Source organism: Dipodomys ordii, unplaced genomic scaffold (assembly GCF_000151885.1).
Source record: "Dipodomys ordii isolate 6190 unplaced genomic scaffold, Dord_2.0 Scaffold45, whole genome shotgun sequence".
Lineage (NCBI taxonomy): Eukaryota > Metazoa > Chordata > Mammalia > Rodentia > Heteromyidae > Dipodomys > Dipodomys ordii.
Window position 1 is genome coordinate 9,870,381 of NW_012267261.1, and position 16,641 is coordinate 9,887,021.

At 42.5% G+C, this 16,641-nt stretch overlaps 1 protein-coding gene across 4 annotated transcripts in view; it reads right to left on the reverse strand.

The window, feature by feature from the left end:
• Kalrn (kalirin, RhoGEF kinase) overlaps window positions 1-16,641 on the reverse strand; it is a 531,501-nt gene that overhangs the window by 304,755 nt on the left and 210,105 nt on the right. For all 4 annotated transcript variants that reach the window (XM_013019466.1, XM_013019467.1, XM_013019468.1 and 1 more), the window contains exons 7-9: window positions 7,716-7,907; window positions 5,253-5,384; window positions 1,951-2,181 (exon numbers count right to left, since the gene is read on the reverse strand). In XM_013019466.1, coding sequence (XP_012874920.1) covers window positions 1,951-2,181; window positions 5,253-5,384; window positions 7,716-7,907 — 555 coding nt within the window. The remainder of the gene's footprint in view (window positions 1-1,950; window positions 2,182-5,252; window positions 5,385-7,715; window positions 7,908-16,641) is intronic.

The window sequence follows — 16,641 nt, forward strand, 5'->3', positions numbered from 1 at the left end:
AGCTCAAGGCTAGCGCTCTACCACTTGAGCCACAGTGCCACTTCCGGCTTTTTTCTTTTTGCTTATGTGGTGCTGAGGAATCGAACCCATGGCCTTGAGCATGCAAAGCAAGAGCTCTACCACTGAGCCACCTTCCCAGCCCGACATCTCCTATCTTGCCTGTCACCCAACACTGGGTCCCTCCCCAACAACAGATATCAAGACAACACATGGGACTTAACTTTCCTAGGTCTATCCTGCACTATTTTGGACTTATACCTGGTCAATAGCACAGAAGTATGGAAATTGAGTGGCTCATTATTTCCTGTCTATGATCCTGAAATTAGACAAGTGTCCACAGAAAAGTATGCAAACAGATGTTGTGGCCTGCCTCCTACAGAAAACTCAGAGGGAGACAGCTGGCCCTGATCTCACCCAGCTCTTACCTGGCCCTTCCCTCACCAGTCCTCTGTGAATAGTGCCCAGGGTCCCCAAGGACAGAGAAGTAGAAAGTGCAAGTTGTAAAAAAATGAGCTTTTCCTTTGAAAGGGCATCTATGGCAAGGCTGTCTACTGTCTTCAGTGAAGGAAAAACCACAACTGGGATAGTAATACAAAGAGACAGATAAAGACTGAAGTAATATCTATGCATGCACTACACAGAGGAAAATAGCCCATGTTTTAAATCTGCCTTGGCAGGCTCAGCTTAGTCAGCAAATCTGAAAGTCTGTATGTCATGTCACCTTCACTTGGGCAGGACCCTGTCCTAATGGACAAGTAGGGTCAGGTAGGGTCCAACTCTGACAGCCCCTAAGTTACCAAGCAGTCACACTGTCTGCATGGGCAGACAGTGTATTATATAACCACAAGGCTGAGTCTCCTTTTCCAACACCACTCAGTGAGAAGGCTCATCTCAATCTTCTCAGGCAAGAAGCACATGCCTAACTGACCAAGGTGTTGCATACCTGTAATCTGACACTCAGGAGGCTGAGGTAGGAAAATCATGAGTTCAAGACCAGCCTGAGTTACATAGTAAAAAGCTGTCACAATCAACAGTAGGCAATAGTCAGAAGAAGGATTGTAGTTTGTGGCTAACATACAAAAAGTGAGACTCTATCTCAACAAACAAGTTGAGTGTGGTAATTTATCTGTAATCCTAGCTACACAGGAAGCAGGTGTAGGAAGATCATGGTCTAAAGCCAGCCTGGTGGGAAAAGTATTAATACCCTACCTCAAAAATGATTATAGGGGCTGGGAAGGTGGCTCAGTGGTAGAGTGTTTGCCTTGCATGCATGAGGCCCTGGGTTCGATTCCTCAATACCACATAAGTAGAAAAAGCCAGAAGTGGCACTGTGGTTCAAGTGGTAGAGCGCTAACCTTGAACTGAAGAGCTCAGGCACAGCACCCAAGCCCAGAGTTCAGGTCCCACGACTGACAATACAAAACAAAAACTCTGAAAACTTTTGGGTTGTTTTGTTTTTAAGGGAGCACTGGGGTTATAGCTCAAATGGCAGACCATATATTCAGCAAGTGCAAGACCTTGTGTTTAGAACCCAAGTTTTCCCAATTTGAAAATATAATAAAAAAGAAGTATGTACAGTCATGGTATTCAATACATATTATGTAAAAAAAAATGAACTATGCAACTTGTGGGCAGGGATGAGAGGAAGAATAGGAGGAAAGCAAAGGAAGGGGTGACATTGTCCAAGAAGCATTGTACTTATTACCTGATTAATGGAATTGTAATCCTTTTGCATACCTCCTTAATAATAACAATAATAAAAGCACATAATTAAGGAGTCTTGTTTGTTTGGTGTTTTCTGTATTATTTTTCCAGGATGTGGGTTGTAGGTAGGGGCTGAAATACCCTTTATCCTCTGGTCCATCTGGGATTCCCCAGTCTTGATCACCAGGTAAGGGAGTCAAGGTCCATCGGCACTGTGGGACAGAAGCCAGGAGCAGAAACTGTTACCTGCTGTACATCCTGCTGGAAAACACAGAGCTGTAGCCGCTGGTGGAGCCGCACCTTGCGGTGCTGCCAAATGCTCTCGAGCCGCCGCTGGTGGTGCAGCACTTCGTGGACCACGTCCAGCACCTGGTGCACTGCCTTGGAGTAGTTGGCTGTGGCTGTGAGGGATTCAGAGTTCCCAGGACTCAGTGGGCGCTGCAGCACATCCAACAGTGCTTTACCATCCTGGCTGACCTGAAGGAAGGAAGGGAGTTCCGGTAAAAAAAAAAAAATAAAACAAAACAACACAAAAAACAAACCAGGGGGCTGGGAAGGTGGCTCAGTGGTAGAGCACTTGCCTTGCATGCTCGAGGCCCTGGGTTCGATTCCTCAGCACCACATAAGAAAAAAGCCGGAAGTGGCGCTGTGGCTCAAGTGGTAGAGCGCTAGCCTTGAGCCTTGAGGCCCAGAGTTCAGGCCCTACGACCGGACCCAAAAAACAAAAAAACAAAAAACAAAAAAACAAAAAACAAACCAGGTCTAGGAAAATGAGATGCGCACAGGGCCCAGAAAGAGACAAGGCAGGTCTGCCTGGGAGGTAAGGGGGTGTCCCTGATTAGGCCTGAGAATCTCAGTTCCATCAAGCTTATCACACATCAGTGTGCTGGATAGTCACAGCTGCTGAGGCGTTTAGCAACAACCCTGGAGTGTGTGTGTGGGGGGGGGAGGGAGGGAGCGCAGAGCATCCAGACTTCTAGGAGTGCCAGTTTGTGAGACCCTCTTCTACTCTTACATTTTAGCTGCCTGAGGACAGCACTTGGCCTTCTATATCTAGTGCTGGGACAGAGTCTGGCACACAGTAGGTGCTTGAGTGACTCAAGGACTGTCAACAATAGAACTTCATTTTAGAAATGAAGGCAAATATGTCACCACTGTAAACCTCTCCTACTCTTTTTTCTTTGGCTTCATCTATCTGGTATCAATCTTCTTCAAAGGTGATCAAAGGCTCTGAGCCTTTTGCTTGTCTGTAAGAGTAATGACAACTGCACTACCTCATCCAGTTATGTGAGTATTAAATGAGTTGACACAGGGAGAGTGCTTGATTTTAAGACAGGCACATGGTATTAGCTGCTGATTCTATCCTCACCATCAAGACTTTCTTTTTTCCCATCTCCTGTTTTCCTCTTTATTTCCTTGCTATTTTGTTTTCATATTTTCATCCATTTTTTCTGTATCTTTTCCCTGGATATAACCCCCTTCTTTCTCTTGACAAGCATATTTCTAGAATACACAGAATAAGTCTTTGGAGACTCCAGCCATGCCCCTGGGCTCCCAGCCTCCCCTGTAGAAGTGGCATAGTTGGGGTGGCATCCTATTATTCCTGCCATTGGAATTTGGGACACCAGAAATTCTGGAAAGTGATATTCCAGGGTCAATATCAGAGATTCTGTAAGTGCTTGGCAGAGTACCCAGGAAGGAGGGCCTTCACAATCTAAAGCAGTGGGCACCACAGAATTGACAAGAATTCTATGACCAAGTAAATTAATTTGGTTAAATTTTTTGTGAAGTTGAAGTGATTTTCTCTTCCTACCAACAGAATAGGAAGGGGGTGTGTTTCCATGTCTCCCTATGATGGTGAATCAGGAACTGTTGCAGCCTTGCAACCCTTCCCAACTGCAGGCCTGGCTGGGTGTCCAAAACACACCAGACTGGCAACCGGCAATCCTGCTTATGTGGCTACAGAATCCCTCTCAGGCCAGAGGGAGATGGGTTTAACCCCTCAATGGAGAAGCACTACAGTGGAGGGTAGTTGAGGTAGGAGGAAATCCTCCACCCCAACTCCTGTCATTCCATCTCCCATAATTTATTTCTTGGGAGGAATACAGAGGCAATGCCCTCCAGATAATGAAAGACAAATGTCCTGTAGCCAAACTCAGGACAGCTCCATTCAGTAAACCTGTAATAAAATGCTTTCTTTGGGCTTTATTTCTCACGCCAGGTGTTTAGAGATGCAGGGCCAGTCCTGGAAATCTGAATTAATATGAGTTCCAGCCCTCAGTCTTCACATCTGTAGGAGGCAGAGCCTACCTCTAACCTGTAAGATCCACGTTGCTAGAGCCTGAGAAAAAGTCAGAAGAAACATTGTGTCTGTATATCTAATTATCCTCACATTTACAAGTGTAAACATTGTAAGTATATCAATTTTATTTGTACTTTCTACTTGGACAGACAGACAGACACACACACACACATCTTTACAATCCCTGATACTACCCCAGGAAGAGGTAATTTTTTTTTTTTTGGGTCCTGTCGTGGGGCCTGAACTCTGGGCCTGGGCACTGTCCCTCAGCTCTTCAGCTCAAGGCTAGCGCTCTACCACTTGAGCCACAGCGCCACTTCCAGCTCTTTTTCTTTTTGCTTATATGGTGCTGAGGAATCGAACCCAGGCCCTCAGGCATGCAAGGCAAGCGCTCTACCACTGAGCCACCTTCCCAGCCCCAAGGAAAAGGTAATTATCACCTCTTTACCTCACACAAGAATCTGAGGCTCAGAATGGTAAAGTCTAGTTCTAGAGAACTAGAGAGCCAAGATTCAAACCCAGTTTTCACTCTAGCAAAAGCTCTTACTTCTTACCCAGAAGTCACTTCAACAAGCAGCAAACTCACTCAGGACAGTTGATAATAAAATAAAGGTTCTAGATTCCATAAATTAACATTCTGTTCCAGTCTGGAGTGGGACATAGAAGACTGTTTTTCAATTGCCATGGTCTGGGAACTTTAATAAGCAATCCTCTCACCGATGTTGCTCAAGAGGCCAGAAGTACATTTGCTTCCCCTCCTTGCTTGACCTGCTGCTTCTTCCATCTCTTTCAGTCCCTCCTGGAACACATGTCCGCTAGACAACCTACTTGCAAATGTCCCTGTAGATGCAGGCATGTGGCCCTTTTCTTTTACTCAAGCAGGAATGTCAAGAAGCTTTCCCTTTTTCAGCCTGAAGCACTCTCAACTTTGCTATTCAGTGGATGGGCCTTTTTTGTTTGTATTTCACATCTGTAACAGCATCCTACTTTACTACACTGATCTCTACCCCATATCTTCCTTTGGATCTTCTAGTGAGAAAGTTGGCATTTTTTATGAGCTGCTTACTAGAGTGGTCCCTGCTAATGTCTCCAATGGCATTTGCTTCTGCCTGCAGATTTGATGATTCCTAAGCATACCTCTGAGAGAAGGCAAAATGCTTCTCTAAACTCATCCAGGTTAATCCAGAGTTCACAAGGCAATGCTCTCCCACCCACCCAAGCCCACTGATTGTCCTCTCCTTCTCACCTCCGTGTAGGCTTGGGTCACCTGCTCATACAAGGTTTGGTGGTGGTGGATTGCCAGCTCCAGGTCCTGCATCTCAGATGGTAGGCCACCTTCGCTGCACATCTTGCACCAGGCGTCCACTCCTGATAGGAACTAGAAGGAGATGCCAGGTGGGTGAGTGAGGAACACCAGGGTAAGGAATGGATGACTTATGTCAGATAGCTTGGAAATAAGCATGAGGATTTTTGACAGTCTCCTGCAATGGGAAGAGAGCTAAACCCTAGTAAAAAAGACCAGTACAGACTGTTGTTTGAGAGGCATAGTTTCTACAAAGACACTGATTATGAAACTGGGGAGCAGGGCAAATAGTCTGGGTGTTTAAGAGGTTACACCTACTAAGTACAGCACACAGCTGTAAGAACACAGATTACCACAGCCATGGACACACAAAGGCTCTTTGATCCATGCACACTCACAGTCATGCAGAAGAGTACACAAAGGGGAAGGGGAATAAGAGGTTGCCCACCTATGCTTCATAGGGTGTACCCTGAGATATGAATAGAAGCAATGAACATCTCCACAGCACTGCCATGAGCCCCTGGGACCTTGTAGAGACTGTTCCCACAGGGGTGGAAGGTTATTTTTTTGTGTATTTGTTTTATTTGCTGGTACCAGGGCTTGAACTCGGGGCCTACATGCTGTCCCTTAGCTTTTTTGCTCAAGGCCAGGCCAGTGTTTAGCCACTTGAGCCACAGCTCCATTTCCAGATTTGGGCTGGTTAATTGGAGATTAGAGTCTCACAAACTCTCTTGCCTTAACCATATGTTTTAGATCTCAGTCTCCTGAGTAGCGAAGATTATAGGCATGAGCCACCAGCACCTGGCCAAGGGATGGAGCTCTAATGTTCAATAGGATTCCCACTTAAGCCAGATCCCTGAGCAGGGAGGAACAGGGAGGACAGGGTAGGAGGACACATTCTGCTGTGCCTCTGGTGACAATGGCTTCTGAGACCTCACATATAGACACAGATCTTCATAGACATCAGATTTTTTAAAAATTAAAATTAACAACTGTGGAAAACTGTGGCTCCATGCACAAAGGGCAAGCTATCTGAAATCACTTAGATTTACTGTGTGGAAAAATACACCTTTAAAATGTAAATCATTTTTCACCCCACAGTTTGGAATGTCTGTGATTCCTCTCGCCTGGGTACACAGCTCTATTAAATTAATTGCCTAAATACCTCTTTATCTCATTGCCTAGAATAGCCCATAGGAGAACAACAAAGAGCTGCTAAATAAATGCATAGAAAAAATAGTCTTAAGTTCTTTTTTTCCCCATCCACAGCAAAACAGAGGTATGGTTTACGAGTTTCCCTGAAGGACTAGTAATACCTGATGAAACTGCATTAAAAAATAGATACAAATAAAATTGCTTCTGATCCAAGTCAGAAAATATTAAACAAAGCTAGCCCCAGCAGGGTCCTTTGTTTTCTTCTGCAATGACTTGACCGCTTGTCTTGGTGTCACTGACAGCTCTCCGCCTCTAGACTGTTGGCTGTTATGGTTGGTTTTCTATTTGGTATGTCTTTTGACATATCAGGTCATCTCTCAGCCATTCTGGAAGAGTGCCAGGTGCCATCCAGCATCGGATTGCAAATACGTGCTGATATCTCAGAAGTATCTTTGTTGAGTGTTTGCTTCAGTAGTAACTACTTTCCAGAGGAACCTGAGAGCAACTTGACGTTCTTGTATTATCCGTGGGAAAAGCAGCTTTTTCCAGGTCCTTGGGATTTCTCTGTAATACCCTGGTAAGAGTCTCCTAACAGTTCTCAAACAATGGTCAGTTTGAGGAGAGAAAGCCACAGATAAAGAGGGAAGCACGGAGCCTCCTTGCCAATTTGGATAAACCTTGAATAAAGTGTGACCGTGAGAGAGTGGAAGACAGGATGAGACTGGCCATCAATGTCCATCTGGTCCTAAGAATGAGCCAGTTACTACCTTTTAAGAAAAGGAAAAGACAGAGAAAGATTCCTACCAACGCGTAAGGGGAAGCTTGATGTGTAACATCTACTTATTTTTAGTGTATGTTAGAGCTACAGATAAGAAACAAAGGTGGAGAAAATGAAAAGATACCAGGATAGTCTATGAAACAGTAATGTCCATCGTTTAGTTCTGACACTAGGTACCTTACCTGTTTCATTGGTCAAGTCATAGCCTTATAACAGCCGTATGAGATTAGCCACACACATATACCAAGCACAATGTTAGCAGATTTTTGAATCCACTTTTACTTGTATGAAAAAACAAAGTCACCAAAAGGTACCAGTGACAACACAGAACTCGGGTTACGGCTGCAGCTCTTTAGTAGTGCTTGGGTGACAGCAGGGCCTCTCTTTGTAAAGAGGTCGGTGCTCCTGCCATCCCTTGGCCTTGCACCCTACCCACCCCCAGTAGCCACAGCAGGTCTCTGGGCCTCCATTACCTGCTCAGCCTTTTGATGGAACACGGCCGACATGGCCAGGATGGTGCTGCGTTCATCCAGGGCAGCTGCGAAACTTTTCCACTCCTGGTCCAACTGCGTGGAGATTTGTTTGATTTGCTGGGAAGCGTAATGGCCGGCTTCTGAGAGGCGGGAAGCCACAGACATGATGCGGTTGATGTTGACATAGGCATTCTAGAAAGCAAAAGAGAGGGAACACTTAGTAGGACAGGCTGAAAAGTCAAACACTGGGCACTTTGGGGCTGAGTGAATACTTGGGGAAAGGATTTTCCTAACACAAAAAAGTTTGACGGAGATCAGTGCACACTATATTGTTTTAGCTGTATCAGGCCCAAGGGACAGTTTTCTGTATGACATAAAAACTTGGCAGATAGTAAGTACAGTTAACTGAGATGTTTAACTCTGGGAAACCAGCACAGATTCTGTGCCATTATTCTACATAAATGCATTCACTTTATACAGACTATCTTATATAATCTTGACAATCAACTTATGAAATCACTCAAGGTGAGGGTTGTACAGTCCTCCCAAGAGGATTCTTTGGAAACAATGGATCAGACCAGGGCAAAAAGAAGGAGGCCAAGCAAGACATTACCCTTGCTCACAAGAGGTTATACTGCCGGGATTAATGTCCTCTAAACAAGGCAATTGTGATTGCCAAAGAAGGTAAAGGAAACATGAAAAATCTACATCTTCCTGTCACAAACCAGATACCTCTCCTATTTTCCCATCTTCCCATCTTTCCACTCCCTGCCCAAACAGCGAAGGCATTAGCCATCAGCATTGGGACTTACGTAAGACAACATTTGGAGCCACAGCATTTTTCCATACTAAAAATAAAATCTGTGGATCTCATTCTTATAACTGCGTGCTTGACTTGAGAACATTTCCCCACAGATCCCAAAAGGTTTCTACAGGTATCTCCAAAATTCATCTGTAGGGATTCTCTTGCCTTGCTGCCTCCTTTCATCTTGTGTTTTGTTTACATTCAGGCCCATCTTTGCTCACCAATTAAAAAATTCATGAGCATGTGTGTGTGTTGGTTCCTACTAAGCCAGAAAAAAATAGAAAAAAACCCTCTCATGAAGGGAGAGAAAGAAAACCCCCATAAACACAAGACAGTAGTGATCCTGGTTATTTTTAACTGCTGCCTCCTATTAATTGAGGTGTCAAAACAGCCAAATAATATTGTGGCATCCACAGGGAGCTCTTCTGAATCACACAATGTCTGCCTGCAGCAGGACAGGGAAGGAAGGCTGTTCACACCCTCACTCTTTCAGTAGTACAAATCTCTAATGATAATAAATGTCCTTCAGCAACAGCATTTTCTCTAGGCTCTATTAGCTCAGGTGTAGTTCATTAATATTCGGCGGGTTTAATGAAGGCTCTTTATTTTCCTTTCCTACTTCTCTCCGGCTCCCCATTCATCTCAGCTGTCCCCAACCTCCAAGCACTCCATCCCAAACCTGGGCCAGGTTGATAAGGTCTCTTAATTTAAAAGGTCTCTGTGGAAGTTTAAAAGGTTAAGTGAGGTACTTAAACACTAATTCATCCTGGTGTCTAATGACTCTCCCTCCCCCACATATGCCAGCTCTATTTTGAACCCCTTTCTGACACTGCGCATTTCCCTAATAGAGCTAGAGTATCACTGGCCATGGTTACAAAAAAAACTATCTTTCAAAGATTTAAACATCATTATCAACCTTGTTTTCTGAGCTGGGACACAAATTCTACTGAAAATTAAACTCTATTTATAGAGCTGATAGAAAAAAAAACCCCACTGTACTTGTAAGTGGAAGAAAAGCATGTACTGATTTTTAATATTTTTGCCTTCTAAGGGAATAACACTAAAACTTCCCCTAATTTTCCTGCTCCTGTTGTCGTCATAGTTTAAGTTCTCCCCCAAACAGATCTTGAGACAAGAACTCCTGGCAGATAGTTTGTTTGGGCACATTCCCAAGATGTTCAAAAGAAGGGAAAATGCGTAAGGGTTGTAATTGCTTAGTGGGCTAGTGCAATGAGCATCTGGGCTTCGTTCCTTGGTTCCTTGAGAACTTTTCAGTGACTCCACAAAACACATCTCCCAAGCTATCCCATTGAGGGTGAAGAATTTGGGGGTATTTATGCACCATGTCCCATTGCTCAATGGCTGATGATCCCTCTTAAAGTAAGTCCCTGACGCGTCCTGCCTAACCTACACACTCCCAGGTCAGACAGCTACCATGGCAGGAAGCTGTCACTTCACATAGGAACCATCAGCACACCAGCCCATCCCAAGGGGTGGGTAGGCTGAGGGGATATAGTTAGGATACGTACAGTGCCTGACAGAGCTATCCTTCTAAACTGATTCAAATCCTGGGACCCTCAATTTATCCAGCTTTACCCACCCAGTCTTGGGTTTTCTATCCTGGAGAAAGGGATTCAAGGAAAACAGTAAGCAAGACACTGCCCTGTCCCTAGTTGCATGCTATGACTGTTAGCCCTTTGTCATCACTGGCTGTTTACATTCTCCTCCCACCCAGAGAACAGGAGGAGGTGAACTTTGTAGCTATTAGAGGTATCCCACTGTGGCTGCCTCTAGAGAGTGTTAACAGCTTGTCACTCATTCAAATATTTATGGAGAGTGGGCCAGGTTCTGCATTGGGGGCTGTAGGAGATCAAAGAAAAATGTGATAGAATTCCTGCCCACCCACTCCCTGCCCTCAGGGGTTCCACAGCTGAGACTTAAAACAAATCCTCAAATAACTGTAATTTAAAACAAAATGAAGCAAGTCACTGTGAGGATTCTGAGGGAAGAGGTCTGAGCCATTAGCAGAGATATTGGGAAAGGGCTTCCTGTATTCAATGGGGTGGGGAGGTGGCTGGCTCTCCCAGGTCTCCTTCAGCCCTTAAACTTGTAATCATAGCTGATCACTGAAAACAAACAAACATTTTTTAAAAAAGACCAGAGTTACATCACATTCTAAAGACTAGCACAGTAAATGTTCTGTTTCCTTATCAGTGGGCAGGGAAATATCTTATTAAAACTAACAATTATGTTTCACAAAAGAGGTTGAGGCAGCTTCTCTCACAATAGAGGGATAACAGGATGTTGACTCATAAATTTGCTCACTATTCTTCCTGATGCCTTGTTTTTCAGAAACCAAAACCCACAGGCAAGTTTCATTGCCCAAGTTCATCATCTTCTTTCTCCATCCTAGAACTTGAGAGAAATAGGCAAATAGGTGCTACACTGCAGTTGTTACTGAGTACAATGACTTCTTTGTGACTGTTATTCCTCTGTGAAGGAACCTTTGGGAGTAGTTTGTCCATGGGACATGGCAAGCAGGGGTGGATATTTTGGCTTTTTTACCATCTTCTCCAACCAGCTTATTCTCTAACCCTCAACCTTCTGCCTGGCTCTTGCATTCTCTCCTGCTAGCTTCAAATGCCTTTTCATCTACTGATGAATTCATCAGTTAAGGCATAAAGTCAGTGGGTCAGAAGTCAAGAGAGATGAATTCTAGTTCCATCTCTGGAACTCACCTAAGATGCTAATTAAGTCCTTTGTGCCTCAGTTTCCTCACCTAATAAATGAGGGAAGTGAATGAAATAATCTCAGAGCTACCATTTCTGAGAAAACAGAGTGAGTGCTGCTTTTTCTAGAGGAATACAGAACCCAACCTTACTCTCTGTGGGCTGTAGCACCTCATCTCAGCTTTGCTCACTGACATCTAGTATGAGCACTAAGGGCAAGTTCTTCAGGTTCCACCTGACCCAAGATTAGCTGTCCTTCCTTCCTCCTGCACTTCAGTCCCTTCCTCTGCTTTCAGCTGTTCAGGCTCAGAAGGTAATAACTTGACTAATAATAATAATCTGCCTTGATGAGTATCTTCTTCAATTTTTACTTCAAAATTTCTTTATTAAATTTCCCATACATATGCAGTGCTATGATTATGATTTTAATATTTAAAGTCTGGCATAGTCTGAGATGTATCTGTGGTCTACTCTATAAAATGCAGTACGCCTTCAACAGTGTGTTGGTCATTTGACCATCATAATTCCCCTCAGTTTATTCTCTCATCATTTTGGTCACAAGCAGGAGAAATAACTAAATTTCAGCAAAATCTTGCTAACTTGAAATTATATATTGGCAAGGCCATACTAAGGCAACTATGTATATGGCAGCATTATTTACCATAACTAAGATACAGAACCAACCCAGATGCCCCTCAGTAGATGGATAGATTAAGAAAATGTGGTTTATCTATAATGGAATTCTATGCCTCTATCAGAAAGAATGACCTCACTTCATTTGTTAGGAAATGGAAAGACTTGGAAAAAATTATATGAAGTGAAGTAAGCCAGGCCCAAAGAAACATAGGTCCCATGGTTTCCCTTATTTGCAGTAACTAGTACATGTGTAGGATAAGCAGAAAAGGCCAAAAGCTATGTACATATAACCATATAAAATGATGTTAAGCAAAATGAACCCCAAGATAGGGACACAAATATCTTTTTTTCTTTCTTGCTATTGTTTCTAACATATTTATAATGTACCATGTGATTTTTTTGTTTCTTTGTATGTTCCTCCCTGACAGTATAATCCCTGTTTTCATTGTATGTGATGTCGGTGCCCTGCATCTTGTATATGCACTTCTCTAATTCAGGGAGGGAAAGGGAAAAAACAAAATGCTTAAATAAGGATACAGATTGACCTATGAGATGTACAAAACACTATGTTGAAAATGAACTTTACAACTTTGGTGGGGGCAGTAGTTGTGGAGGTAGGAGGGAAGGGATGGTAGGGATAAACAAAGGAGGAGGCAACAATGTTCAATAGGAAATGTACTCATTACCTTGCTCATGTAACTGTAACCCCTCTGTACAGCATTTTTACAATATAAAAACATACAAAAAATATTTCCCTAGAAAAAAAGAAACTATATATTGGCACTCTGCCTCCACTTTTACTACCTACACATTTCTCAGTTTTATTGCTTCATTCCCAAAGTCATTAATTGGAGATGACAAGATGAAAGGTCCTTTGTCTCCTGCTGTTATCAATTGAAACGAATGGAGCAGTCACTCTCCTTAAAGAACTAGTAGGTACACTCTTGATGATTTCAGGCTTGCTTACTGGGCACCCACATCAAACCTGCTTCCTGGCTTACTCCTGCTGGCTACAAAAACATTCAGTTATCTACAAGATAATGATAACTTTCCATCAAAAAATGAGATTTCTGTAAATGAGATTTCTTCTGTGGTATACTCTGAAAGAAGAAAATGATTCTTGAAATAATTGTTTGAAGCAAGCTATGATTTTGGTAACTATACTTTGTGTCCAGGGTGTGACTGTAAAGGAAGATCATTGCCAAGAATGCACATTATCTGAATCCCATTCAATTGACTCCTAAATGTTAAGAGTGAACTTTATACTCCTGTGGCCCTCAGTCTTCCCTCTAAACCAGAACAGTAAGTTACATGAGATAAAAGTAGATAGCCTGGCATCTGACCATTAATGTAATGGATGTCATATATTTTCTCTCATCCAGTTCCAGCAGATTGACTCAACAAGTTGTGCAAGCCAATCAAAGTATTAGTGAAAAGTACAACAAACAGAAAAATTGTTCAGCTATTCCAACAAGAGTCAAAAGTAGTTCAGTATCACATTGTATTTTACAGGGAGCACATCACAATGTTCCATCTATTCCTGAAAGAGGCCTTTGCTATAGGATCTGCCATGCTTCTCAGTCCTTTAGTTATCAGAACTGCTCTAGCTACCAATCAGGACCTTGTCCTACTTACCATCACGGCCCTTCCCCAAGACCCTCAGCAGATACTTCTGGTTCAGTGCTAATGCCCTGAATTATCTGCAAGATTTCCTTGCCCCAAAGATACCAGAGTTCATCTGAGGCAAGCTCAAAGCAATGTCCTTCCACTTCTGAAGTTGAAAAACAGATATATCTGTATCTTGGAATAGACTTAAGGCACCTCCAACTGCTCTGGCTATGTCTAGAGCAATTACAAGTGGGAACATCTTGTCCTCATTGAAGAGGACAGATTTTTCTGTTTATCTTGGTCTGGATCACAAAGGTTATGGAACCTTCCTCTCTATGAGGAGTGGGTGGGGGATGTGGAGAGGCGCTTCATCTTGTGCCCTAAGGGCAATGTGATCTTTTGTCCCCTCCACGGAGGCAATAGGAAGTCTCAAAGAGAGCAAGCAGTTCTCAGTTCCATTACAATCAATGGGGCTACATCTTTTTAATTATTACTATGAAAATTAAAGTGGTGATCTGTCTGTACAATCATCATAGGAGGTGAGGCATAACCATTACTTTCAAGTCACTTTCCTTAATGGGGCTCAGTTCTAGTCACACGCTCTGGAGACCATGACTAAATTCAAAAATCATGGGAAAGGAAACAAAGCCAATGCATACAGAAAAACCATTCAGGCCAAATGTTCAATAAAAATGCCAAGAACACATATAAATAGTATTACCTCAACAAAGAAAAAACATGTGCACACCAAGAAAGTACCCTAAATATTATTAGTTAATGAGTGCTTATTTTGTACCAATATTTAGGGCTCTCTTTCTAATCTCTATTCTTTTCATATAGATTAGTTTTTTAATATAAACATATAAATATACTAATAATCAGAAAAGAATGTGTCCTTATAAAACTACTTAAAACTAATAAAAAAGAAAATATATACATTAAAAACCTACAGAGGATATTCTTCTTTATCAAAGGTAATAATCAAATTCAGTTGTCTATGGGTAATAGAGCTAGAGGAATATTATCCAACTCATTCCTCATTTTTATTTTTTGTGGTACTGGGGATCTAAATCAGGGCCTTTCCAGGCAAGCTCTTTACCACCAAGGTATGTCTCCAAGTCCTCATTCTTCTTAGAAAGGCACAAAGGTTGTTTCTAGTTTCTTTCTACCCCATTATGCCAATTATTTTTAATTTTTAATTTGAAGAGATTTGGTAGTTTAAAGTTAAAAAAGCTGTGTGCCGGTTGCTCACGTTTGTAATCTTAGCTACTCAGGAGGCTGAGATCTGAGGGTCTTGGTTCAAAGCCAGCCAGGGCAGGAAAGTCTGTGAGACTCTTATCTCCAATAAACCACCAGAAAACCAGAAGTGGCGCTGTGGCTCAAGTGGTAGAGCGCTAGCCGCTAGCCTTGAGCTGAAGTGCTAAGGACAGCACCCAGGCCCAGAATTCAAGCTCCACAACCAAAATAAATAAATAATAAATTAAAAATGAATGCATCTTTAATGGATGAGGCTGTTATACCCATTCAAAATTTTAATTACATTTTTCTATCTCATTTGACTTTGATAAAGCTTTTATTTCTTTTAAATTAAGGAATATATACCAAAATGGTCAAGTTTTAATGAGCACTGCTTTTATAAGGAATGAAAAATCATGTAATTTAAAAGTCTTCCAGAAACAAAGCTAATGTAACAATCTCATTTAGGCGAATTGAAGGAAATCAGGTATTTCTTGAATATAACTGGTAGATAATTGAAAATACAAAATCAATCAAATGGCATGTTTGAAGTCACAAACAAAGACGATGAATGGGAGAGAACTCAGGTCTCCTGATTGGTTCCTACGCTGCTCAACCCCTTCATCTACTGCTATATTTTTTCTTGTGCCTAGCAGCTTATCAAATTTTTATTTTGTTACATTCAAAAAGAGTTATGAGAAGTATTTGGAGAATGCCTCATAGAGCTCTCAGATGCTCTGTAAGTAACTTTCAATATGAGTAAGAAAGATTAAAGCCACGGAGAGCTCAGCCTCTCCTTCTGCCTCCTTTAATAATACCGTGTGCACCATTTACATCTTTGGAGTCTCAAGCCCACTTTGAGTCCTGGAGTTGTTAAGACATCAACTTTTGATTAATTAGTTTAGCATAACCATGTAAACCTGCTGATCCCACCTCAACAACATATGGACACCGGGAGGGGAACATCTGGAATAAGAACTGTCCATGCTTGAAACTGTACTATAACAGCTAGAACATGTGATGAGCTTGAAATGAAACCTCTATATTCTGCCTTCCTGAAACCACAGGGTGCTTTTGGGGGGGTGGGAATGGGGCAAACTGGGCAGCTGATGGATGGCTATCTGGTCAAGTCTGCCTGAACAGTAGGTCAAACCATGTGGAAGCCATCTGTCATTGTTGGCTAGAGAGGGGAAAGGAGCAGGAACAGGCCTGGCACTTAGCATGATAATACTGGCCCACGAGGCCTTTTGTCCCTCTGGCCTGGCTTGCTGCAGGGATGTTTCCTCCAGCAATTGCCTCACAAACCATTAAGCAGCCACAAAAACAAGTGCTGACCATATGTCCAAGGGCCATAGAAACCCAGAAGCAGGTTGAAGGAAAAAGAGAAGTATCTCCTCCTTTCTCAGCTTTGAGTAAAACCTCCTTGGAGGGATAATGTCTCTGTGAGGCCTCTCTGTAGGATTGCAATGTTAGGGAAGTATGGGTATAGCTGGCATCAGATGTAGGAATATCAGCAAGGAAAAAAAATGATTTGGAAAATCCAGCTATTCTAGGTGGGGATGTAGTCATTTTAAGCTGCCTTTAACATTGAAATGGAAGATAATGACGAAACTTCAGAAAGCATGTTTATGAGTATTTTATCTTCTAGGCCTTTCTAGTAGAGGACCCAGCATCTAGCCAGAGTGTGGTCTGTGATAGTTGAATTACCTGAAAGCTGGTTGGTAAAGCAGAACACCAGTCCTCTCTTCTACCTTCAACATGAAATCTTCATTTAAACAAGGCAGTCCAGGTGAATGGGATGCACATGAATGTATGAGATTTTCTACAGTTGGGAACTCCAAGGAGTTGCCAAACAAGGACTATTTCTTCTAACATTTTTGACCCTGACAACAGTAGATGGACATTTGTTAAG